The sequence below is a fragment of the Aphelocoma coerulescens genome, chromosome 4A, assembly GCF_041296385.1.
Source record: "Aphelocoma coerulescens isolate FSJ_1873_10779 chromosome 4A, UR_Acoe_1.0, whole genome shotgun sequence".
Lineage (NCBI taxonomy): Eukaryota > Metazoa > Chordata > Aves > Passeriformes > Corvidae > Aphelocoma > Aphelocoma coerulescens.
In genome coordinates, this window is record NC_091018.1 from 4,252,932 (window position 1) to 4,280,154 (window position 27,223).

General features: G+C 40.4%; 1 protein-coding gene across 4 annotated transcripts in view; it reads right to left on the reverse strand.

Annotated features, from left to right (window-relative positions):
- The window catches only part of DACH2 (dachshund family transcription factor 2), a 249,801-nt gene that overhangs the window by 112,880 nt on the left and 109,698 nt on the right, over nt 1-27,223 (reverse strand). For 3 of the 4 annotated variants that reach the window (XM_069015047.1, XM_069015048.1, XM_069015046.1), the window contains exon 2: nt 12,249-12,364. In XM_069015047.1, the coding sequence (XP_068871148.1) occupies nt 12,249-12,364 (116 nt within the window). Of the gene's footprint in view, nt 1-12,248; nt 12,365-14,319; nt 14,450-27,223 lie in introns of those variants that run through there. The other variant, XM_069015049.1, reaches the window with a different exon arrangement.

Genomic DNA, 27,223 nt, shown 5'->3' on the forward strand with positions numbered 1-27,223 from the left:
ACACCCTCCACCACCAAATGACACAACCAGCAGTAAAGCATCAGCAGCACTTGCTGTTTCTTCTATATGTGCAGAAATAGGCAAACACAGGTAACTCCACTGAAGTAAATATTAATGTGGTTACAAGCCTGGACCAGCAAGATCAGTGTCAACCTACTCCAGCTCACCAATTTAACTCGTGCATCTTCAGAGTCACAGTTAAACCAAGATCAACCAGCACTGCATACATTCTGCACTTCAAAAAGTTTCATTTTGATGTGAGATTTAATATAAGAGCTAAGAGAAAGTTACTTTGTTTTTTTCCAACTGCTTGATGAAATTAATTTTGGTAACTCCTTTTAGACACACAAACCCAATTTCTTCTATTCTATTTTATAAAATAAACACACAGACTTGAAAAAAAATTAAAGGTGAGGCTGAAACGGTTCAAAATTTCTTGAGCACGTTTTAAAAGGGGTGGTTATGGACACTTTGTGAAAAATAATTTCACCATAATATTTAACTGCTCCCCCAATCACAGTTGAATGGCATCCCAGAAAATCCATTGCAAAATTTCCATTTGTAACTTCACAGATGTGTAAGACCAGAATTTGATGATGCAGATGGTGCAAGTATTGCAGTTGTATTACTGGCTATCACCTAGCAAAAATACATGGGTGATAACATTAAATGTCACAGTTCACCCATTATTTGGAGACCAATATGATCTTCTTGAGCTGTAAACAGGAAAACAGAAAGTTGGCTCCATACCAAGGCCAGCTAGTTCCTCAATTAACACAGTGGTTAATCATCTTAGCCTTGAAAAATACACAGGCAGCAAATCCCAAAACTAACCCATATTTTACTGTCTACTAAACTGTTCTGATCTCAGTGTCATTTTCACTGTATCAGCACAGAGGTTCTACAGGGACATCACACAAACACAGCTTCAGACCAGCACTGCTCCAGAGATCAGAACCTGAACACCTGTCTGACCATTCCTCCTCAAATTCCTGATCCCTGGCAGACCACCTCTGGATCTCGAGAGCTTTGCTGAACTTTCATGGATGAGATTTACCTCTCATCCCAACCCTTCCCAATCCTCCTCTTCTTCCAGGTGGCACAGACAGGCCTGGGTTGAGCACAAGAAACCCACCCAAAGTGATCCCAGGATTTATTGTTTCCATCTCTTTTGTATCACTCCTTCTCTTTATTGCCTGGAAATAAACACTAACTTGAAAGGGAAAGAAAAATGGTCATGGAGCAGCTTCTAGGATGGCTCTGCTTTTCCAATCAGGAGCTGGGTGCAGAGGATTTTGGAGTGGGCCACAGTACGGGAATGGCTCAGCTAATTGAGGGCAACCTCAAGGTCAACACAAATTGTGGTGTAGACATAAAAGTCAAGGGCAAAAAAATAAAAGAGGAAGGGCAGAGTAATATGATGCAAGGAAAAATGGAGATCAGGAGAGACATAACACAAAAGAAAGGGAAAAATGGGTCCCTATCAATAGGCAAAAAAAACTCTTCTCAAGATATTTTCTTGAGTGCCATCTACAGTGAAAACTTGCCACAAAGGAATAAAAATTCTCAACAGGATTAGGACTCATACTTAGCTAATGATGATAAGCTACTCTGAAGAAATATTATCTGTAATTAAAATTTGTAATGAACCAGTTCCAAAACAGGAAGACCAAAACAATTCATGGTGCATTTCCTTGACGTTTAATAGGTTTGAAAGAGAGATTCTGCTGACGAGTTTTCAGCGATCTAACCCACTACAAACACAAAATAGCCCTCTGAAGCTTCACGCTGACTAATCTAATGAATTTCAGGAAAAAAACTCGAGATCAATATATCCATATATTACACAGGACAAGGGAAGTACTAAACCCACCAGGGCAGAGCCCTCCGAATTGCCACTGTGAGATGGCAAAGCTTTCTGGGTCAGCTGAATTTGAATAATAGGGTGTTCTTAGCCCAAATAACCTATTGACTTCCATACCTAACAAAATGGAGAGGCTCTTTCAAGTGCCTCCTAGATTTAGCAGCTGTTGCTCTGACACTGTCAGCAACGCATCCATCTTAATCACCGTATGAGCCTTTCAACTTTCCTTTCTTTTCCCTCCTTCCACCCATCAGCTCCAAGCTCTGTGTGACCAGGAGTTAAAGAAACCTCTCTAGCCTCTCCTGCTAGATGTCTCTTTGTTTCAGCATCTGACACACGTGCATGTACCAATTGTTGTCCTGCACATACAGGAAGCCTATACTTGGATGCCTATGGGAGGTGCCTTCAGGCTGTTTTTGCTTTGCTGCTCTGAAGCACTCTGCTGCAGCAACTCCCTTGTAACTTGCCTTGCCCATCACCACAGGCACTTTACTTTTTATCCTCATTATTCTTTTTGATTTTTCTTTGCTTGAAATAAAAGACTCCATATGTTTTGCTCTTCTTCTACTGGAAGATGTTAATGCTGTGTACCAGAGGGCACAGTCAGATGAGGGACTGCCATTTGGACAGAATTATACACCCAATTACTGCCTAGGGTATATCACCTGTATGAGTGCTTTGAGCAGATCTCAGCTCTGTTTCTGCCAGAATTGAAGGCAATATTTTACTCCTGGAAAACAATATTCAGTGCTTTCCAAAAGAGCATTTTTTCTGTCAAAGTCATTCAAATTAACTAGTACTTAATGGCCTACAATTCACTGCAGATATATTTCTAGCTCTTAAAAATGTGACCCATCTGAATTGTAAGTGCTTTTAAAACAAGAGCTCAGCCATATGCACTTTTACTTAATTTTAAACCATATTCAAACTCTTCTCATTTGAGTTCTCATCTGAAAAAATGAACTATTACTTTAAATGTATAGATCATAACAGAGTCAGAAGTCCCTTAAAAAGAAACCAGTCCTGTTTCACCAGCAAGGCATGAGAAGGCTGCACATCTGAAACAGCTTTGGTGTACTGGGTAATTCACATTCACTGAGTGGATTAGCTGAAATAAGCATAATAAATGAAAGAGAATAAAATAAAAAACAATTTCACACTAAGGGAAGGCTTGACTTATAGGAAGTGGCAGCTCTGATGGCCCAAGGCATAGAATTAGTTTTGCCACTCGATAATTTGACTGATTCACTCGAGTGGCCAGAAAAGGACATTTTCTGCCTGATTTCAGTGTAATGAAGTCACCTGCTCTGTGACGACTGCCAGGGCCAAGCCCAGCGCACCCGCAGCACCAGGACCAGCCTTCCTGCTCCTGTGAGATCCAGCTACAGCTGCACATTTGCCTATTTTCATCTGAAACCACACAAGCACCATGAAAATAACCTGCTTCATTCAATCCCTTATTTATAGACAGCTTGGGGCTACTGCTGGGATGTTCTCTCAGTTCTGCTGCATATCCCAGCAAAGAGCCTTTGCTTCTTTTTTAACAAAGGAGGTGACAAGAGGCAGAGACAGAAAACAAAGTCATTCCATGTGACTAGGAACACATACATTTTTTTCTTAATTAGGAATGACTACGAAATTCTTTATAAACAATTACAGCAGATTTTATATTAAAATTACGAAACATCCGTTAAATATCATTTTCCTCCTCACACATCTTATATAAAAAGACTGTAATAAACAGGCAGAGATTTGGGAACACATCTAAACAACCTGCATGACATGATGTCAGTTTTATTCCTCCTTTGCTGAACTGGGGTCAGGCTGGTAAATGTAATATATGTGCTCATCTTTAAGCACATGGCCAGTTTCACTGGTTATTATTTACAGCTAACCTTTCAGGGTAATGACTGTGTACGGCATGTCAAAGGAACAAAATTTTATACTGCTATTGAAGAGAGTATTTTTCTTCCTTTTATGCAAATATTAGATTGAGACTGCCCCAGTCAGGAGAGATAATCCACTTAGAAATATTATTATTATTAAAGCACATCCAATCAATATGCAAATGCAAAAAACCAGTAATTAAGCATTTTATTTTTTACAATTGTTCAACAGTAAAAACAAAGATGCAATGTGCACCAAAATGATTTAACATTTTATAACCAATCTTCTACTTGACATATGTTAGAGCATGATTCATCTACATTTTTCAGAATCAAAGTCCACGATCTGGCAAACTAATTCTGTTAATAAAATGAAAAGGTGACCTTGCTTAATTTAATAAGTCTGTGTAGAAATACCCTTTCAACATGTTAAAGAATTACAAAAAGGTTATCATAGCTTGCTTTCATGGGAAAGTACTCTACCTTTTCCAGCTCATTTCTCAGGCTTTTACTGTAATTCATTAGATTACATAAAAACAATGTAGATCATTATATTTTAATAAAGGCTTTCCTTTCCTAATAAAATGTCTGTCATTTATATTCAGACGTGTATTATATAAAATGCTTCTCTTTCTGAAGTAAAGCTTTTCATATTCAAGTCACGGGAGGTTGGTAGCTGCAGGAATTTCTACTTTTTTTTGTAAAGGATTTTCAGGATGAATTTGGTTCCTAGACTGAATCCTCCAGAACTGCAGCCCTACATTTATCTTTCAAACAGGTACAATCCAGGATCAGCAACACCAGTTGCCACCAGCACACCAAGAGGCCTCTCTGCTCAGCAGAGGATGGTGCACAATACTACACTCATTAAATCTGCTCGTTTTGTTTTACACCAATTAATTATACAGCTAAACTATACAACTTGTATAAAACTATACAACTGAAATAGTTTATACAACACAAGTACATTTCCAGTGAAATCCTGCTACTGTCCCAGTCACTTAATGAGAGCGATCAGGCAATGAACCTGTTTTAGTTATTCTTGTTTCCAAATAAAAATGTGCACCTCTTCAGACTGCTCAGGAAGAGATGTTTCCTGCTCATCACAAATCCTAATTTGTTGCCAGCCCTTGGCATCACGTTTTACTGCTCGGGAAGGGCTGAGAGAAGAGCACATTCTTCCTGTGCAGGAGGAGAGACCACCCCAGCCAAGGTGTGATCCTGGGATCAGGCACCGACTGCATGTGCAATTTTGCAAAAGAATCCTTACAGAACCTGTCCTCCAAAACTCTGTGGGAAGTAGGAAAACACTTCTGTTTAAGACACCAAGCAACCCAAGACAAATCAATGGGATCATTTGATTGCCTGATCTTAAATCACACTGAAGCATTTCCCTCGGGTAGGACTCCAGGACTGCAGGACGAGGACCAGAGCACAAAAGCAGTTAAATCACAGTGAAAGTACTCAAGACCTGACCAGAACGATGGAACTACCTGGATTTAAGTACACTTCATGCTTATTTTTTAATCCAGTGAGATTTGTTCTCTTCTTTTTCCTCCATAACTTTACCAGTGCTGTTACGCCAAGAATTTTGCCAAAATACAGCTTTATAAGAATTTCCTTTAGAAAACCACACTACTCCAATCTATTGCAGATCTAAATGCTGTATTTCAAGAGAGTATTACTTATGTAAATATAGCAGCCTTTAGCATTGCAAGTAGATGAGGGATCAGTATTTTTCTGCAACCAGAGGTGTTAAATTTGTTCCTATTTAGTTTTAGGTCCCAGAAATAACAATTTAAGTGTGTGTAGATAACTTGACTTTAACAAGTCTTTGAAATAAATACCGCTGGATACACAAAATGCAGTCAGTGTGGGAATCTTACACAAACACTTGAGGCATTTAACTACGCTTGCTTGTGATACTGATAACTATTTGTTCAACTTTATCAAAGTCATTGTAAAGGAAAATAAAACCTACTCAATTACAATAGTGTTACTGCCAAGACAGTCCTCCAGAAAACAGAGAGTGCTGAAGGTAAATCCTTCACACCTCCTGATGCTATTTATGACTTTAAGGTACTTCTTAACAATAACTTCAAAGAGCTGAAAAGGTTTCAAAGCCAGCTGAAGACAAGAGAGAGAGAAGCAGATAGCTCTTATGATCACTGCAGACCTCAGTGCCAGGAGATGGGAGACTGACAGAAAAGCTGGTAGAAAAGAATGTCATGGATCCTAAAAACAGAGAAATGAAAACTTACCGGTTTTACTAACTCTGTGACACTTTAGCCAGGTTTTTCAAATGGTTCCCCTTCCATCTGCAAATCAAGACAGGCTCAGTGCAGCCCTACCCTGAGTGTCAAGATGATACAGTCTCAATTCTCTCAGTGTGACCACCCTGGTTGAACTTTGTTCTCTCTAAAGATGGAGAAACTCAGTGGGATCAAATTTAAAAAAAAAAAAATTTACAAATGCATAAAAATCGAAGTATATTGCTGAGTTTCACACTTCTCGGACAGTAATTAGTAGCTGAGGCTAAGTGTAAATTAAATTTACAACAAGGTTAACCAGTCAGCAAAATCTCAACAGCTTTATCTATTCATTTGTCAAAAACGAAATGTCCCACCCGACAGAGCAGCCACTGAAAATGGATCCTTAAAGAAAGATAATATTCAAAGAGAAAAGGAAAGAGAGGAACTGAGTGACTCACAGCCACCAAGTACAGTTCCCAGATTATCAGAACTCTACTGAATGGCTGTATTAAAAGAGTAATGATATGATCCTGCATTCCTCATTCACTCCAATTCAGGCTCCCTTCAGCACAGAAATCTGCTGGCATGAGATGGGTGGTACTCAATCATGCTGCACACATGGTCTTTAATTTTAAAATCCAGTTAAATAGATGTTCTAACATCATTTTTTATCTAGGAACATTTCATGATAAAATGAAAGAGCGCACATGTAACTTATTTGTCAGCTTTACTGTGTAGTGGATAACTTTCCTATGTTACTCACACAAGCTTTCATTTCCCAAATCTATCTGCATTCATTATGACAGTAAAAATGAAGAGTTGCTAAAGAGACGTATGCATTTTTATTATTGTTTGAAAAAATAGATCTTTCTACAGTCCTTTGAGCTTCTGAGTGTGTGATTTGTATAAAATATTTCTCATTTTGGGGACACAGCAGATGGAGTGCAGGGCACTGTGGGATATGCCATTTATCACAATGACAGTGCGTAGGTAGCACTGATCCTCTCACCACAGGGGGAAGCTCGAGCTGCAAATGTGGAGCAGCATTAAAAGCCCGACGAGTGGAGTTTGGCAACACTTGTACTACTCATTAACTTAATCATATTAATTTATTAGCCATATATATCAAAGTAATTCACTACTGAATTGTCACCAAGAACAATTTATAAACTGTTAACGTTACCCATACGCAGAGGAGTGTTGTGGCATCCTTAATCAATGTGTTTGCCTTTGATTAAAAATAATAATTTCTACCAAGCCAGGTAATGCCAACAATGACAAAGTCCTGCATATGTTTCTCATTATAAATGGAACTTTCAAATGTCACCTATGACAACTGAAAAAAAAAAAAAAAAAGGGTAATTGTAAACAGCGAAATGAGCCACAGAAATAGGATGTAAACACACAGAAATGTTCAGTTAAATGCTGGAAGGGAGGAGAGGGTCCGTGGGATCGCTGGCAGCAGGAGCTGCCACAGGCTGTGCTGGCTGATGTGTGCCCGCCTTGAGAAACACAACCAGACACCAGAGACCCCAAAAGCCTCCAGTCTCCTTCATTCCTCTAACAGAGATACCACATCAAAATGCCTAAAGACTGCAGCAAATCCTGTTTTATCCTCCCTTTTCTGGATGAAGACTGAAGTGGCTGCTGCTGCAACTGCTGAATTGAAGGAACACATGAAGTTACCATATCCTGTGAGCGGCTCTATTTGAGTCCCACAATGATGTGACTTGGTGCAGCTATTAAAATATTAACTCCACTGAATTATTAATTACCTGAAACTATTAAGTTCACAACAGATTCTTTTAACTATTAATAAGACAAAACTGTTCTGAAAAAAGTATTTGTATCTGTACAAACGAGTCAATATTTTAAACACTGCATTCTTAAAAACTCTAGACAAATAGTGTCTATTTTAACTGCTTATGAAATAAAACAATCATTTCAAGAGGGGTGAAACTAACGTAGCTGATAATGAAAATAGCAGTTTGTCTTACACACTGGCAATGCAGGTGGTTTGCTTCTGTCTGAGTATCCACTTGAAAGTGCCTTCTTTTCCTCTTCTCATGCATTTCCCCGCCAGCCAGGCTTCCTCCCAGCCCTGTCCTGAGCCCTCAGCAGCTCCCAGCCCTAAATCCCCACTGTGATCCCTCTCCTGACCCAGCCAGGCTGCCACGGCTCTGGGCAGCACAGGCCAGAAAATGCCAACAGGAATGTTTTAAACAGGCTCGTGCCCCATCATCCCCTGACACCCACCCCTCCCCAGGCCTGCCAGCTCTAGCTGCAGGACCCAGCCCATGGGCAGTCACAGAGATCCCATCCCACTGGAATCCTGAAAAAACTGCCCCACAGAGCAGCTGTGTGCCCTGTACCACAAGCTGACAAAGTTCTAGTGACGGGTTGCTTTTCTCCATGAGCCACCCTCTGCAATACCTTGAAGACAAAATGAAGCAGCCCCCAAAATGTTTTTATTGAAACAATAGCAGCCATTCTACAGACTGAGTAGAGAAAAATTGTAAGGAAGGCAGAGGGGTTTTCTAACCTTTTTTGAGGACAACCAAAATGAGGGGTAGGAGGATTGGAGCTGCACAAAAAACTATCAAAAGATCCAACTACTCTTTCAGCTTCATTCCATATGAACAGTTTGCTGAACCATTGGCTTCGATCATGTAACAGATTTCAGCTTCTCTCCACACAGCAAACTAGTGCTTCAGACCCCAAAACTTCCTTGAGAATCTATTCCACAGTTAAGTCCCAGCTGTCCTGTTAAGATACACTGATGATAAAGGCTTGTACATTAATAGGAGATAAAGCCTTTTTTTTGTTCATGTCACTTCATCACACGGCATTGTTTGAAGGACTGAGCCTTTGATGACCATCCCTCTGTCACATGCAGGTTTTTAGCTTTGCCCTCACAGCAGGCAGGGGCACCACGCTGATTCCCACATTTCCTACACCAATACAAAAACACTTTCTCCTAAGTTAACATAAAATGGACAGTACTTAAACACCAGCTCTTGAAGGATGCAGTCAGGGCACAGTTCCTGTGCTGCCTCCACAGCCCTTCCCAGTGGCGTGCATCCCACACACACCACCTCATCTTTCTCAGGCACTAACCGAGATGTAACCCAAATATTCCCATTCCCCCAAGGTGGAAAGTACCTACAGACATTTAAAAAGGTCGAGGCTTCACTTGCAGCTCCTTCACACATTACTAAGGTATAAGAGTAGATGGAGCTTGCTGTGCCAAGAGGTCAAAAAAATCCCCTCCACACTGGGAAATGCAGCGTGCCTAATTTAACTACCTGTTTATTATGTGAAAATGACCATGTAAACCGAGCTGACACAAACCAAATGGGTGATGAAAATAACAGCACATTTCAAGGAGTGGAAACACAGATGGCTCGTCTGAGTCTGCAGGAAGTTACTAATCATCACTCTGTAATACCCCCTCCAGACAGAGCTGCGAGCTCTGCAGCCACAACTGTGACTTCTCGAGACCCATCCATCTAACCAGGAGCCAGCCTGGATGCCAGTGCCTCTACTTTAACTTGACAGCAGGCTGAAGAGAAGGTAAAAATGAAAACATGCAATGGTGGATGAATCATGCTGCATTTCCTGATATGGAATCTTTTACTAAAATGAGCTTATCTGAAGAAAATTCAGATGCTAAGCTGGACAAATGAGGGAGCCACGTAAGAGTGATATTTTTTTTTTTTAAATTACAATAATGTAGGCAGACTAACATAAACATCTGTCTATCTGTGCTGCAGGAAGAATGGGCAAGATCAGACACAAGGATTATCAAGGACAAGAAGACATCCAGAAGAAATGCTTCAGGCAATTACACTGCAGTTAGAGGGAGCGATAACCAAAGAAGCCCCCAGGATGTAACAACTCCTTCTTGCCTCCCTATCAGCCTCTGCTCTTCTGGCAGGGATGGATCCAGCCCTACCATGCTGCAAACTCTCCTCAGTCCTCGTCCTCCCACAGCCATCCAAACATCCCCATGGGAGCTGGGAGCAGCTTTTATTCCAGTCTATTGCCCACCATTCGGAAATCTGGAAGAAAAACCTCTGTTCTGTGACAAGTGTTAAAACCCATTTTGTTCTTATTTCAGCCAAAGGAAAGAATCCAATCCCAAAGCATTGAAGGCACCCAGAGCAAAGCAATCAGTAATTAAGTGTAAGGAGGTCTAAATGAAGCTAATGGGGGGTTCATGTCTGGGGTGCTTTGTCAGGAGCCACAACAGCTCAAATGCCCACTGAGTTTACAAGAGGTTCTTCTGGCCTCTCCTTGCTCAGCAACTCCCCCAAGCCTTGCTCTGTCCCTTCCTTGGGAACAAGATAGGCCCCACGAGCCCCTGGGGAGCTGTGGCCCTGGGTGACAGTGCCCGGGAGCTGTGGGCTGGCGTCGGGGCCGCCTCGGCCGTGGGGACCCTCCTCGTCTGCAGCCTCCAGTGACACTGCCAGGCTCTGGAAATGGGCACTTCCCCCACCCCCAAGCTGCTCCCAAACCCCCGTCAGCTTCTCCAGGCACACTGTCTGGGACTCGTGGCGCTTGGTTATGCCGAGGTTTTCCCAAGGTCAGGGAGGTGACACCCCCGAGCCAGCCCTCCCTCCGTGTGCTAAATACAGGGGGCTGGAGCCCACTCACACTTCAGGCTCCAGACAACTCCCAACAGCCCAGAAATTCAACTTAATAATCTTCTACTCAAACTGTGTGCTACCCAAAATATCTGTGAGACACAGAATGTGTTTGTGATACTTCACTGTGCATCCCCAGCATGCTGCATCCCAAAATATTTCCCAGTTTAAAGCAACATGGCAGTCTGCATAACTTGGTGTCCTATTTGCAAACACACACACACACAGCATGGAACAGTAAGATGCAATATTCTGGATTTCAGAGAAGAACTTCTCAATGCAAGAGGCTCTTGTGCCTTCCGGACTACCAGTAATAACATAAACACGAATCCATGAAATCCCTGAGCTGAAAACACAACAGAGATACTAAAAATTCCCTCATTTGTAAACTCTAGGAGGGAAATCACAGTCGTGGATCCCTGTCACAAACATGAGCTGTGCACAAAGCTGCAGCAGCCCAACTGTGGCACATGGCTCTGGCCAAATGCTTTCATACTTTGTTAACTGCTGCAGCTACGGCTGCTGCGCCTACTGCTTGGGAATGTTCTTTCCCCCCTTCCATGGGAAGGTACTGGTTCCCTGTGAGATCCTGGGGACACCTGGAGCTGCAGGGAAATTCAAGCTCTCGCTGTGTCACTCAGTTGCAGTGCCCAGGTTCTGCAAGGAGAGTGATCTCTGAGATCAGGAGAGATGGCACTCTAGTCCCAGCAAGGATCTTTTTTAATTCTGCTTTTCCTGTTACATATTCTACGCCTTTATATTCTCCTAAACACTTCACTAGGTTTGCTTATTAGGGAGTTACAATTTATTTAGACCGGACTTTGACAGCAGTCCTAAAACTGTTAAGCCTGTTGAGTATTTAAGCAATTACTTTTATGAATACAGCCTGTGAATATAGTTTATTATGAAAACCAACTTACCTTTAGCATACAGCAATTAATAAAAAATTAAAACACTCATCAGGATAGCACAAGATTTAATTTAAACCCTATTAATAAATTAATGAAGTGAAATTAAATACTATGCATTACATTATGTTTATAATTCCACGTATTTGCATGCTAGTTTTGTCACTTGATGGTACTGAAAGCAGATTATCAAAGCACAATGCGCAGTCGCAATGAGGACTTATCTGCTTCTCAAGTGTTTCTTCTGTAATTCGTACAAGCATCTCTGCCTCTCCCCAGCACACATTAATGGGGTTACAATACACCAGGCATTAGCCACGCTGCTCGGATCCCACGAGAACTAAAACACACACACATTTCAAAGGAAGAAATGCCTCTTACAGGCCTCCCAGACAATAGTTCAGCTTCTCAGGTTGGTTTTTTTTTTTTTGCTTTTACTAAAATAACACATTTAATGGAATTTCCTGTAAGGAAATTACAATTAATAAAGAACTAAATTACAAATCCATTAGATTTCAGTCACTGCAGCAACAAAACAGAGTTTTCATGAACGCTCAAAAAAATCCAATAACGTAACCTCTGGTAAAGCCTGCAAAAGCCCTGAAGGACAAGGCAGTTAGATCAATATTAGTTTATTTTAACTGCTGTGCAGTATGAAGAGATGAGCCTGATCATCTGATGGATTTTATTACCTGTTGGAGAGATAAGCCCTGGTGATAAGAGGCCTGGAACTCCGTGGGGCAGCAGCCGTGCATTTTCCTGGATCGCCACTCCCAGGGAGCGCTTGGGGGGTCTTCCTGGGCGGGAGCTGGTGGGACAAGAGCAGAAATGAAAACGTTTTCTTTGGGGAATATTTGCTTCCTACACATAGCATCAATTTGTATAAAATACATGAACCACCAGGGATACACGAAAATAAATATTAGAAATTCTTGCTTAGGAAAAAAAGCCAAAAATCGTTTGATTAAACACTGAAGAACTTCATAGGTTTCATGCGAGCCAACAGTAAGGTTTTCCATTATCCAAGGCTTCCATGACCTCACAGGTGGCTGGTGGAGAGGGGTCTGCTGCAAAGTCTGTGCCATGCACCTGAACCACAGAAAATTACAAGCTGTGATGCCTGAAGACGAGGAGTTAAAGCCCTGAATGCATCATCACCTCAAACCTTGCCCTTGGGCCATGGCACGTACCTGCCTCCTTCTGAAGGGCAGCATTAACTTAACCCTGAGCTGTGCAAAGCTCACCAGCTACCTTCACAGATTGACTGGTGGGTTTAACTGTTATTGATTAAACCAGCTGTAAGCCCAACCTGCCAAAAAACTCACCAGTTTAGGAATTATGGCTGCCGATTTTAATCCAAAATGTCAAAGGTCCGTTTCCAGACTGGTTCCACTGAACTCTTGTTTTCAACTATCACCTTCACCCCCCCTTTCCATCACTGTGTGCACATGTCCTATGCTGCACAGCCATAACAACACAGATTTACAGGCCAAAAACCCATTTGAATCGACTCTTCCCCAAGCCATCGAATAAAAAAGCAACCTCCTGATGTTTGGAAAAGTATTGCTGCTTCTCTTTGGTCAAAACAGATTTTACTCTGTTGAATAATAGAGCTTTTGACAACATAGAGTGAAACACTGTATAAAATAACTAAGCTGCAACAATGAATGAGGTTTGAATAGAAAGCATTTCCAAAATGACTCCTAGTTCACAAAGAAATTTAAGTTAAACTTCACTCTATCAAGTTACAGTGGCAAAGCCCTCCATCAATGTATGACAAACTCTGCATTTAAATGAAGACAACTTCCAGCAGCACTACACAGAGGTACCATTAACCTGTTCATTTTTCACACGGTGCTAGTGTTATTTTGTTTTACTGTACATCAAAGTAGCACAAAATCATTTTTTTGGTTTATTATTTTATCTCTATAAAAACATTCCCCCCTCTTTTTAGCTTCGGGTTTGTCCATTCTGAATTTCATTTTATTCACTATTTTTTCCATTTTTCTTTTTGATGCTTTCAGTTGTTTATCATACTATGATGGCTGTGCAGTAAAGCTTGCTACAAGAACCACTGGGCTATAACAAAGCAAACCTAAAATAAGAGCATTTGATTTCCACGGGAAGTTTGATGCACACATGCATTCTCTATTAAAATCACCTGCTGAAGTCATCCCCTGCACAACAAAATTGTCTAACAGACAGTGTTAGGTTGATATGTGGGGGTTTTGAACAAACAGGAATCTCTGTTCTTTTGAGTTACAGGAGCCTGTAATCCACAGGCATGTGTAAGTGCTTAGCTAGCACTTACTGTCTCTGAAAAAAAACCCTACAAACCAGCTAAAATTAGCAGCTTTCTCCAGTGGAAGAGCTCAGTCAACAAAACATTTTCTTCTCGAGCTCAAATACTAACAAATCTTTCGCAGAAAACTCCCTATGTTGGTATTAATCTAAGCAAAACATTTTCAAAATACAACAAACAGCTTTAAAAGATTTTATGAAGAGAATTTTAGCTCCGATTCGTGTTTCCAAAGGACGAGGAGATGGGGCTGTGGAGTCTCAGCCCTGGTTCTGCAGTTTCTGCCCTGACAGCAGCTCATGTTGGTGGCTCTGAGCACAACCCGTGGCCCACAGGTTCAGCAGAGCACAGCTTAAGCTGTTTCCCAGCACGTACCACAAGCAGATGTGACACCTGTGCCTCAGCACTGACCCACGTGGAAAGCCCAAGAGATGAAGAAAGAGAAGTTCACATCAAAAACTTACTCCATTCCCTTTTAGGGTCCTGCTGGCTGTATTTACATCCTCCTCCCTTACACAGGCAAGGCAAGTTCCACTGCAAAAACACAGCCCTTGGGAGTGTCTGGGATTAGGGTCCTTTTGGGATCCCTTTCAGTCTAATAGACTGAAAAAAAAGAACTGTACTTCTATCCTACTGAAAGCCCTTTTAGTGAGTACTCCTATAAAGCAGTAAGTCCTAGGGCTTGGATTCTGGGCTGACTTACACAGCTGTAGCCATGATAATTTGAATGGAACTGTTCCCAGCTGAATCTGTTCAAATAAAATCTAAGTCCTTTGTCTCTAATTTAATCTCAGCTTTTAAATGAAAAACTGCAGGCTGGATGCTGCTCACAGCTGAATGTGACACACCTGCAAGGACCTGTCTGTAACACCCAGTTCTGCAGTTTTCTGTGCCCTGTGTCTGGTTGCCAGCTAAGGACAGGAATCCCAGAGCCCCCAGCACTGCAGCAGACACCTCACGCTTCCAGCTGGATTCCCTGTGATGCCTTTTCCTGGTCTTAAAATCAAGAGTCAGACACGGTTAGAAGGGGAAAAGGGATTTTACCTTGGTGCTTATTTTAAGGATCCTTAGGTGCACACGTCCAGGTCATATGCACTGAAATGCACCCCTCAAAATGCCCACCCCAAAAGATCTGGTGTAACATTATAGGTTTTACTAATTAGCAGATCTATCAAAGATTCCCCAGTGAGAGCCTCGAATGAGCCCCCCTCCCCAAGGAGCCTTCTCCTGGATGGTTCTATCTTGGTTTACAGAATGTGTTCTGGAGAGGACCTTGGGCTCTGGGGCACACTGATCCCTGGCTACGAAGCTTCTAAAATGTTGAGTCTCTCAGCTTGACAAACAAGTCCAAGAATGTAGGCAAAAAGCACTAGGAATACAGAAGTTGCAAAAAAGGTATAACAGGGGTATAAAAGAAAAGGCAAAAAAACTTCATGGCATCACCTGGACATGCCCAGAGACGTGCCACCCATCAGGAATGAACACCTTTAGCTTGGGAGGACACCAGAACTCACAGAAAGTGCCGTATCTGAGTCCAAACACTTCCAGTTTGGGCCAGAAACACATTTTCTGGCATTTCTGTTTAAACATGAAAGCAGGAATTTCAGATAGACAGGATACAAATGTCTGCTCGAAATCTTGGGGTTTTAATTTGATATGCACAAAGGACCAGTAGATGTAAGGTTTTTATGGGGTTTACTTTATGTTGTGAACCTGCTGCTGGCACCACCAAGCCATGGAATGTCACTGCTCTGTGTCTCAACAGTTCCCCAATATCCCCTCTTATTGTCCCACATGGTCTAGGAATCCACCAAAATTCACATTTATGATTTAAAACGTATGCAACCTCCACAGTACAGAAAAAATTGCTAATACAAGCACTGAACAGTAAACCCAAGGCAAGCAGAATTATCACTTGGGGAGAGTAAAACATGATTTGTGATTATGTAAGTATTAGCATATAAATGCTAATAGCATTAGCATATAAATATTAACTTTATTTCATATTATTTCTCATCTTTTGTCACTCTGCCCTTTTACTGCATTTTCTTTTCCACACTTTCCTTCCTCTCACTCAAGAAAGTTACATATTCAAGAACTGTAGAAAAATCTTTTCCTCATTGGTAACAAAGGAGGCATAAACAGGAACAATCACCTTCAAACAATTTTAAATGCATTTCTCTGAGAGTCTAAAATCTCTACACAAATTTTGTACTTGCCATCAATAGATCTTCGTAAATGGAAAGCTACCCAAATCTAAATTAGATATTAATTCAGTTAGAAACTGCTAGTTTGTAGGTATCTTTTAAAAACTCCTTAAAAAACAAAAATTATGGTCCCAAGTGAAGACCATGGAGGCTAAAAGAGAACTACAGTATTATTTCTCCTGTATACCTTCAGGAATCTTATTCTTTTTACTGAAGTCAGTCTCTACTGATTAACATTCTATTGGCATTTCTCAAACCCAAGAACTCTTTGAGTCATCAGTTACTTCAAAGTGAGGAGGACTGGAGGTTTTGGTTTTTTACCTGCACTTACACCATGGTTATAAAGTCATTCTTGTCATCCTCTCCACCCCCACAAAATCACTAACCCTTGAAAGAGAAAAATGAACTAATCTGAAAGTTGTTCATTTTTAAAATTTTGGTTGAAATTACATTTGTCAGAAAATAAATTACATTTTGAGCAGTATATCTGACAGTTGAAATTTATACAGTAAAATGTTGAGAAATTGTTCATTAATGTCTCTTTTCTTCTTTATTTTCCACTCCTGTCGAGAGCTAATTTTATTATTTTTTTCTCTCAAAGTTTTATACATTCCCTTGATATCTCAAAGATTTTTAATTTGACTCAATACATGAAATAAGGTTATTTTTTTGTGATTTTCTTAAAGTTACTGATCAGCTCCATCTTTTGTAACTCTATTTTATGCTCCTTATAGACAACTGCATGTCATAAAACCCACTAATTCATCAATGCTTTGTGAAATGTAATTAATCAGTGGAAACATGCAGCATATCACTGCTGATGTATGACAGTGCTCTACTTTTGTGCTTTTAAATATAGGAGATTTACTAGAATCAGAAGAGAATTTGCATATTAATCAAGACAAATAAACATGTGGTGATTTAACTAGGAAACTGTTATTTGGATGACAATTTAATCAGCACAGGTTGAAAGGTCCATCACTGCAGCATCCTGTTTCTGCTAAAATATTGATTGCACTACTGATTTCAGTAATGCTTTATTTTACAGGGCACAAATAACCATGTAATTACTCTTTAATTGAATGGTAATTGCTTGCTGGCAATTATTTGTTAGGTTTTGGAGTGTAATTACTAGGTTATTTGTGTTTTGTGAAATAAAATGTTATCTATTAGTAGCCCAAAATATTTTCTGTATGAATGGTCTGCCAAAACTAGGCAAGTTAGTTATGATGGCAGGAGTTTGACAAATAACACTACAGCACTAAAAACTACTATTAAAAGGATCAGATGAACCTTTGAATGCTTTCCCTTTACAAAATTAACATTAGATGTAACATTTGTAAGATAAATGGAGGAATACTGTACCACAGAAGCATGATTTCCTCTGGGGTCTAGTCCACCATTTAGCATAATTTATCCTGATGTTTTGCTTTTCATTCTCTGAGCTTCTTTAGAGGAACTGAAATAGCATCCTACCCTCTTGAGAGCAAAGAATAAACCAAGTAGAAATACATTTCAACAGTACTTCATATTTCTGCAAGTCAAGTGGATTACCACCAGCACATTATCTTAGCAGCCTATAAACTCTGTAGCCTTGGCAGCTCGCTAGATAACAAGGGAAAGCATTATGTTTTGCAGTGTCAATGAGATATGACACTTTCTGTGATATGTTTATTCCAAGTTGTGATAGATGAGGTACCCGATACTTTGATCGTTAAGATTTGAATTTTACTTCTACACTTTTCATTTTTGTCATCAACTATTTATGAATTGGCAGGAGGCAGCCTTGCCAGGACTGCTGATTTTGTTTTTTCCAAAAGAGATCCAGTTAATAAATTAATTATTGATTTCATGAGGCTGGAGCTATTTGGTACAAAAATATGCTAGACCTGTGATTTAGGAAGCTCTCACATGTATCACAGATTTCTTCAATAGCAACATATTTTATTAGGCTTAAAGGAGAAATACTGAAGTACTATATGACATGCTGTGTAAATTGCCCTGGTAATAGTGGCAGTAAGTGGTGCAAGTGCTCAGAAGGGGAAAAAAAAAAAATCCCACAACAAAAATAACACTTGAAAAAGCTAAATAAAACACACACACACCCCCCCTCAACTTTAGTTACTTTCCTGAAACTGGAACAGGAACCAGAAATTAAAATTTTTCTTCTCTTCAAAGATCATTAAATACCCCCTAGTGATTGTGCAAGGTACTTTTTGAAGTCTTTACCAATAAATGTAATATCTTGATGAGTTACAATTCTTCCCTGTTACCTTCAGATTTTTAGTTGTAGCACGGACTTAAAATAATCTCCTTGCTTTGGCATTTATTACAACATTTCAAAGATGCCAGTGGTAGTTAAACTCTGCTTGACCTTTCAGTGTTTAAGAGAAGCAAACCCTGACCCCGCAGCAACCTGATTCTGTCTCCTCTCGGTGCTGGCAAACTGATCACTTGTCTGGCCATGGCAGGACATTGGATCACCAGCCACATCAAAGGCAACAGGAGCCAATTCAGCAGCAGGAAAAAAGTCATCCATGCAAAATGGGCAATTAACATTAATCATACATGAAGTTGTTGGAGCTGATAACGAGAACCTGGTCCCTATGGCAACGCTCGGGGCAGTGCCCACGCCAGCACCCGGAGAGCCCAGGCACAGCTCACCTGCCAGGGGACACAGCACCTGTGCAGAAAGGCTCTGACACTCCAAAATGGAATCTCCCCACCCAATTCCCCAGGGATTTTCAGTGAGGAAGGTCCTCAGAGAAAACGTCAGTGGAAGTTTGTTCTAAAGCATCACAAACCTGAACTTCTTCTGTCATTGTGATCGGTGTTTCCGTCAGAAAAAACCTTACCAGCACTGAATTGCTCAGAGCTGGGACTCCAGAGGAATATTACACCTTTATAACTTCACCATTGAGAATGGAATGTAGCACATGATCACTGTGTTCATCCTAAAACATCTCAATCAGTGAAAATCCAGCAGAGATCTGACACATGGTTCCCTTACCACCAGCTTGGTTAGCTGGGTCAGAATTCACCCAGGATTCCCTCACTCACGACCCCCCCACATGGCTCTCTCCAGGTATCCCAGCTCACAGCCCATGGATGGTTTCCCAGGCACACACACCTAAATTACACCAGGATATTCTAGATGCCAGCTCTGTGTTGTATATCCTGGCACACTGGAAAGCTGCCTGGGCAGAGGCCATGCTTTATTATTGTTGATTATCATAAGAATAAATAAAATTTGCGTGTTCTTGGAAGTTCCATTATGCACGTTTTTATTTGGCTTTTAATTTTGAAATATTGAGAATGCCTAAGAATCACATTTCCCAGCTTTCCTCCTCTAGAAAGGGCCACAGGACACTGAAGAGATTGGTGTTGCTTGTTTTCCTTGAAGTTTCACCATTGAAAGATGACATTCTCTAAATAGTTGATATGCAAATTTAGAAGTTCTAAAACAAATAATAAATACTAACAGGCACTAAGAGCTATGGGAAGTGCAAAAGTAGAAGTCCCTCACAAAATAACTGTGATTGAGCAGTCTCTAGGAGGTATCTGTGTCTGACACTCTCACTACTGTATGAGACAGGGCGGGTATTTTTCTGCCTGCTACTTAAAGAGGTCTTCAGATACCACAAGAGAACTGCAGAAAATGCTTCTATTTCACTTTAAAAAATTAATGGGGATCTGATTCATGAAAACATCCTCAATAAAACTATCTGCAAAAATAGTGAAGCAGTATAGAGAAGCTTAAAATGATCTAATTTCTACTAAAATCTTTTTTTTTTGCAAAACACCATTGTCTCAATATATTGCCATGCAGTCTATTATGTACTATTTCATTTTTACAAAGATCAAAAATTCAGGACTACTTAAAAGTGTGCAAAAAGATAAAACAGATAAAACATAAAAGAAACATATGCAGAAACATAAAACAGATAAAACAGATAAAATATAAAACAATTTAAATGAGCTTTCTAGAAATTTCTTAAATGTATTAAAAAGCCCCACTAGGGTAAAAATTTGTAGAACTATTCCATCCATATACAGATGCTTTACAGATTTATCTTACAGATTTATTCCCATGATGGTCTCCAGGACCTTTCGGTTATTCATTGATTAAGGTACTTATTTAAAACTTAACTTGGGGTCTACAGTCAGAAATACCACCCGAATTCCTTGTATTCAACTGTCACTATAGCCTAGCTGCAATAGAGAATAAGTGATTGCTTCTTACTTAATGAAGTTTAATTGCTTATTTCTGAAATCAGCCATTACAGAATAAGTTTAAAACCAAAAAAGGCTTTTTGGTTCATTGAGATTTAAAACTTTAAGTAACTCTTTAATTACTTATGAGTATACCTGCAGACTTAAAATTCCTCAACATTCCTGGTTTTACTTTTTTTCCTGTCAAGTAACAGCACAGGAAAAAGGGGGATAAATCAGCACATTTCAGAATGGTGGTGATACATGGCTGCAGACAAGCTGGGAGGCTGATCCATGTTCCACACTGCCCCAGCTCAATTTAAGGGTATGGCAGTAAGGAAATTGGAAGTGTGACTCCAGCAGATGTAGGGATACACACAGAAATTTAATAGAACTGCATGAAGTTAGTAACCGTGGCAGTGAAGGTGCACTGGCACAGATTAAACACAGTCCATTTAGCTGTGGATCACAGCCAGTGGGACAAAGTTCCTGCTGCTGTGTCTTCATTCCCACTGTTCACACTCTGCCTACACCAAACCTTGCAGGAGGGGGCCTGTCCAGGATGGAATCGAGCCACTAATGACACACCCAGACCACAAATTCAAATTACAGACTTGTTATCGAGACAATGTTCCCCCACGATGTCCAGCTAAACCAAATGTGTAAGTGCCAGAGACATGTAAGGCCAGGTTTAGAATGAGCCTTGCAAACCTCGGCTCAGCTGCCTGGATGGCTCTGCTTGGGTTCTGGATCCAGTCAGAGCTGGGAACCACTGCACATTACAGCCAGTATTATTATGCAACTTAACTGTTTCTGACTGGGTTTTTGTTTTAATCTCCTGAAGTATCTGACAGTTCTGCAGGTAGAACCAAACCACTGAACACATTTTTAGGATTTTTCCACCTGTGTGTGAAAGCTCAGCACTGATGTGAGCAGATGACAAGGCAGGCACTGGGATCAGCACGGGAACAACACAGCTCCATCCCAACAGCTGATGTTGGCCAAGGCACAGACAGAATTGCAGGGCACAGTCCAACCCTGTGCAAAGATATGCCACGACACTGAGGAGCTATAAATCTCCTTTCATACAAGTTAATTTAGCCCAAATTTTTTTAAGAATTATTTTATTTTTACACGTACTTACTTCTACAAATATTTGCATGGAAACTTTCCAAGCAGGGAATCACCATCTATTACAAACACTCGTGTCATGTGTCTGAATTGTATCAGACCCTCCCAAGCTCTATTTTTGACCCGCATCTGAATTCAATCCCAATTCAGAGGAACGTATTACAAGAAAAGGTATTTGAAATACTGCTGGTTTCCACTAAGCTGTGTCTCAGTAAGTCTCCATTCAATGAAAGTTGTAAAAAATGTGACTGTTTAAGCCCATTATCTATGGACAGAAACCTAAGAGCAAGACTTGACATATTTACAGCCGTGAGTATCAGTAACCCAGAGGAGCTGATATTAATTCCCTAACAGGGGTGCATTGTGCTGTGGTGGTACAATGCTGTCAGAGCAATTTGCAGGCTGATGCAATGGGAAAGTGCTCTTGCCTTAACTGTTTTTAATCTCTGCACTACAAGTTTCAGTGTTTTCACAATCTTGGCAAAGACTCTTCAAAGGTAGAAAACAGAAATTCATCTTTCGAAGAATAATAAATGAAAGAACATAGAAGCAGTCCTCTGCACCAACGTCCATGCTGAAAGGAGGAATTGTTCCGAGCAATCCAAAGGAGCCTCTATGATTAGGTGATTCTGTCCAGGAGTAAACATCTGAGGGCTGAACTTCGCTACACAGAAAATACCTTTCAGTTTGCTGGTGGTCCTGAGCCAGTATGAAATTAAACAGGCAGCAATGTAAGGACGTAGCTCCACTGCTTCACCTTTACCTTTCCAGATTTTGTGACTGTTGCTATTTCATTTGTTAGCTCCTGAGACAGATAAGGCTATTATTTCTACTTCAAATGTACAGTAGGAGAAGGATTTTTCAAACAACAGCACACAAACCTTTAGGATCATGAGAAAATAAAAGGGAAGAAGGAAATCTTTTACAAAATTAACATTAAATTTTGTCTTTAAAACCTTTCTGTTTGAAAATATGCTAATATGAATATATAAAACCACATAAGTATTATCAGCTATGTTAAGTGAGATTTAACCTACAGGAATGTAGGAACTTTCCCTATTTTGTGCACACATATGCACACACTCACAAAAACTCTACCTGATGGAAACTCCATAACAGCAGATAATTGAAATGACTGTGAAAGCAAACCCCACTGCACTCTCATTCTGAATGTGGCCAACCTCAGGGCTGACTGAGAGAGGAGGAGTGTGCTTCAACCAGAATCTGTAAGTCTGTAATCTCAGCTGGGTACCAAAACCATGGGATCATAAAGATACCAGTTGATGGTATCTCAATCCTCTCCCCACTGCACGTGAGCACTGGGTTTCATTCCCTCCCCTAAGAGATTACAGCATCACTCTTTCCCTTCTTGATAATATTCCCTCTGCTCCTCCAAGTCAGGTTTACCCTTTCCCCCAAGGTGGGGTAACAGATACAGGGAATAATTATTCTCAGCTCATAACAAGCCTCAAATACTACTTGGTTTTTTTATACATTGAGGTACTTTTCTGACCAAAAGCTTGTCTGCTTTTCCATCGACAGCTACACCAAGGAACCCTTCTCACCACAGCCACAGATCACTTCTCACTGAGAAGCACAATGTCATTTTATAAGCGTCTCTCTCATATACAGTTAGGAAAAACTGGAAGAAGCCAACTCCAGAAAAAGCAGCTCAGACTACTGAAAAGCAGTATGAGTTACTCCCAAGTTCAGGGATTTCCTGAACTCAAGTATGTCCTGGAGTAGATACAACAGCTGAGCAGACAAGTCGTACCTGCTGTTGATGTCTTTAAAAGACTTCCCTCCAGACCCAAGGGTTTTTGACTCTCCCAAAAATTCTGTGGTGTAACTTCCTAGCACCATCCACCTCTGGGCAAACACAACCCTGCCACAGAATCCCACTCACATGTCACACACACAACTCCTGCTCCTTACTCAAGAGGTTGTTTTAAAAGCTGCTGAAAAAGACTGAAAGAATTCAAGTAAAGGAGTGTTTGTAACCAGATTTCCTGGAGATAAATGAAAGACATACGTTTCCATGGCTGCCAGCCTACTAAATTTTGCAAGCATAAATATTTACCTAGGACTGGGGGGTGGGGAAATCAGGAAGAAAACCACCATCTAGACCCTTCAAAGTTTAAATACTGTAACACAGGGGTCATTATTTATAACTAGAAATAGAGAACATGTCTTTTCTATGTATATTTCTATCATGCTTTTCATCCCCTCCATATGCATTCTATTATTACCATTCTTACACCAGAAGATAATTTCTGTGTCACTCGCTCACCCTGTATGCATTCATTTTCTTCAGGCTTTCTTGTGGTTATTGATTTCCTGCTTTGTTGAAGTGGCTTTGTTTCTTTCGCAGCAGGCTATCCATTTTAAAACAACAGCTCTTCAACAAATAAAAAAAATTATGTTCTAAAATTAAGTAAGTTTTATCTTCCTTTATTTTTATCTGAGTTAAATGCAAGTGACACACTTCCCCTAAAAAAAAAAGGAAATACTTAATGCCTCCCAGCACGCAAACAAGTAAATAAGTAAAATTTTTCTTTTCTAACAAGACCTATTTATTTTTATGATTGGAAACATGAAAGAAAAAGTGTAGTATAAATAAAGCCTCTTTTGTACTCTTATGTTGTAATCACTGCTACAGCCAGTGGTTTAACATCAACAAAACAGGATTATCTGGCCCAGAGCCAAATTCACTTAAGTCCTATCTTGCTACCCTGAAAGTTGTTAAAAGAATCCTTTTTTTCTTTCAATGCTAGTGGGCTCATGCTCCAACATGACAAAGTTTTCTGTCCTCTCCCATCAGACCAGTCCAAGATACTCATTTTATACAACAAGGAATACAATTACTATTTAATCAACTGCAAAACCAAGGGAAACAGAGTTTTTGCAGAAGGTGACACTTGTGACATGTGCAGCATCTTGTCTGGATGCTGTTTGTTCAACAAGGGCCAGTCCCAGAGTTCTGAGCTTCTTTGCTCTCTCAATCCTCCAACATCCTTATTAACTAATTCCAGTGAACTAAGGCAAAAAAATGTAGGGAAGCAGATAGATACTCTGTACTATATTACACTATATATTAAGGCAGAATTTTTGTCATCTTTCTTGCTAAAATCAAATTACCAAGTGCCAATTATTAGGGTACCAGAAGCCCCAGTACATTTTCTTCCTCCATGTGCTGTAACAGACCTTCCTGGAGTGGCAGGAATTTGCTGTCCTACATCATCTTCCTCACCATCACTTCTTTAATGAAAAACCTTGCACACTACTGCTCAGGCATGGGAATTCTTTCCAAAAGCAAAGGGCTTCATGTTCTTGATCCAGTTATTGGATCCAGTTATATAAAACACCTCCCATATTGAATGTATCATTCTGTTTAGGGAGGGACGTTTTCGTGAAGGAAAATGTATCCAATCAGCAGACACAGGATTCTTTGATGCATTTAAATCAATTAGAGATGTGGGAGCTCATATTTCATGGCCAAACTGGCAGAAGAACAAGTATCAGGGCAGCTGAAGATCCAGGTGCACCTTTGGGAGGGGACAGGCATCATCTCAAACTGATTTTGTGACAAATCAAAACCACTCAGAACTTTCTTTTGAGGCTACAGTCATGTGAGGAGGGAAGAGAAACAATGATAAACACCTGAAAGGTGTGTAAAGCAATGACCTGCACCCTGTCACACATCTGGGAACACTGCACACCTCGCACCTGCCTGCATCCAGCACTCGTGTCAGCTCTGCAGGTTAACTGGGGACTGCAGGAAACAAGCACCCACTCTGGAAACTCAATACACCACAGTGCAACACCAGACGTTGCTGCTATCTGTTACCCAGGAAAAAGCAACTCATACTGGGACCCAATCCTGCTCCCAGGGCCAGGAAGGCAGGACAGGGCCATGACCAAGAGGAAGGGTCAGGGCTGTGAATCCTTCACTGTCAGCGTCTGCCCTTTCCAGCCACACTGAGTGCAGGACCTGCCTTCAAACTCACTGTGCCATGAGAGCCTTAACTGACCAGGGACAAAATGATGCTATTTTGACTTTGGAACATCTGATAATGAAACAAGTCAGTTCATTCAGATGAGGAGCTTTTTGTCAAGCATGGACACACAAAAACCCAAACTCATTCACTGAGGGAAGAGTTTCCTACCACCACGTGCTCTGGATCCCCGAAACATGAGGGATGACACCATCCCTGTTTGGTATTTACCACCTTTTTAAACATCAACAACCTTCAGACCTAAGTGGTGAGCACCAGAGCTGTGTCATTTATCCTTGCAGTAAATAAAGAACAGCAATTATTAATAACAATAATCTTATACACAGTAATTTCATCTCTAGAGTGCAAAGCATTTTAGAGATCAATGTCACTATAGACAGGGAAATACAGATCTTACAAGGAGGAAATCACCCTGAGCTGTAGGGAGAAGTTGTAATCCTGAATGCCCAGCATTTGCCACTCAGTCATGAAATCAAACTGATCATAATTACAGTATCTGTAAACTATCCCAGAGCATGGATGCCTCACACAGTCCAAAACCATCTGCAAAGATGGTACTTTAGAAACACTGTCAGATGGATAAAGTTCAGTGCCCAGAGATCACCCTCTCCTAATCCTCTGCTCAGCAACTGGTGGTTAAGTTTATGACCACAGGAGAAAAAAAAAAAGAGCTTTATAAGTATGCAGCCTAACTTTTAAAAGGAAATAGGCTTTGAAACAGTTTGCAGGATATAGGAAATGAAAAGAAAAAATGTTTTCATTTAGTTTCCTGTTTAGATGTATGGACAGATTTGACTTCAAATAGATGAGCCACACAGAAGTTTCGTTTATAAGGGTCAGATGGTAACAGTTTCTGTTTAATCCTCGATTTACATTAACTTACAGGAAAATTAATGATTTTAAACAGGCATCAAAGTGAGGCTGTTTTTTTCATTTCTCTAACTTTGCTGGAGGAATAATTGTTTCCTTTATCTGTCTTCCAGAAAGTTGGTGATTGTGTTTAAGTTAAACTACTCATTGAGCCTTCAGGCACAGCATATTATGAGTTGTTTTGCAATGAACATTAGCCCCTTACGAGTGCAAACTCTCTGACAGCTCTCTTAGATTCTTGAGCTTACTCGAGCATTTCACAAAACCACTCTTCACAACTGCACACATTATAATTTACACATTAAACCAGCAGGTTTTCACCTCAGGTCTGTTGCCAAGAATAATCCTTCAAAACTCTTTTATCTTTTTGTAAGAACATAATTATAAATGTGCAATTAACAGCCAAAGAAAGGTCTTAAGAAAAATCTTACAGCAATATTGCCTGTTTTAATGCCTCAACCAGATGGTGGTTTAAAGAAAGCGATTTAAAGAAAATAAATAAAAAGTCCCATTTTTCAGTCGGCAATGATACGTCAAGTGTAAAATTTGAGGTATTAAAGCTGGAGTGCTGCGGGTCTGTCTAATCACCAGAAGTGCTCTTAATTCTTTTGTTTTGCTGCTGGACAGACCAAGCAGTTGTAAACATCATTACTGATATGCATCAGTACAAAAGCACAGAGACCAGAGGCAAAAAGAATTATTTGCTGCATTTTTTCCGTGAACGGAGCCCATCCAGTGACTGATTTTCCCCAAGGAAGAATAATATGCTCATTTTTGTCTTTTGTTACAACTTGAATTTGTACAGTCTAATCCTGGAGTCTTTTCCTCTAAAAATACAGGTGCTTCCCTTTTACTAATTAAACATGACCACTGGGTAATTGTTGACATTCTCAAGTTGGAGTAATCATCTTGGACTAAAGGGGTGACAGAAA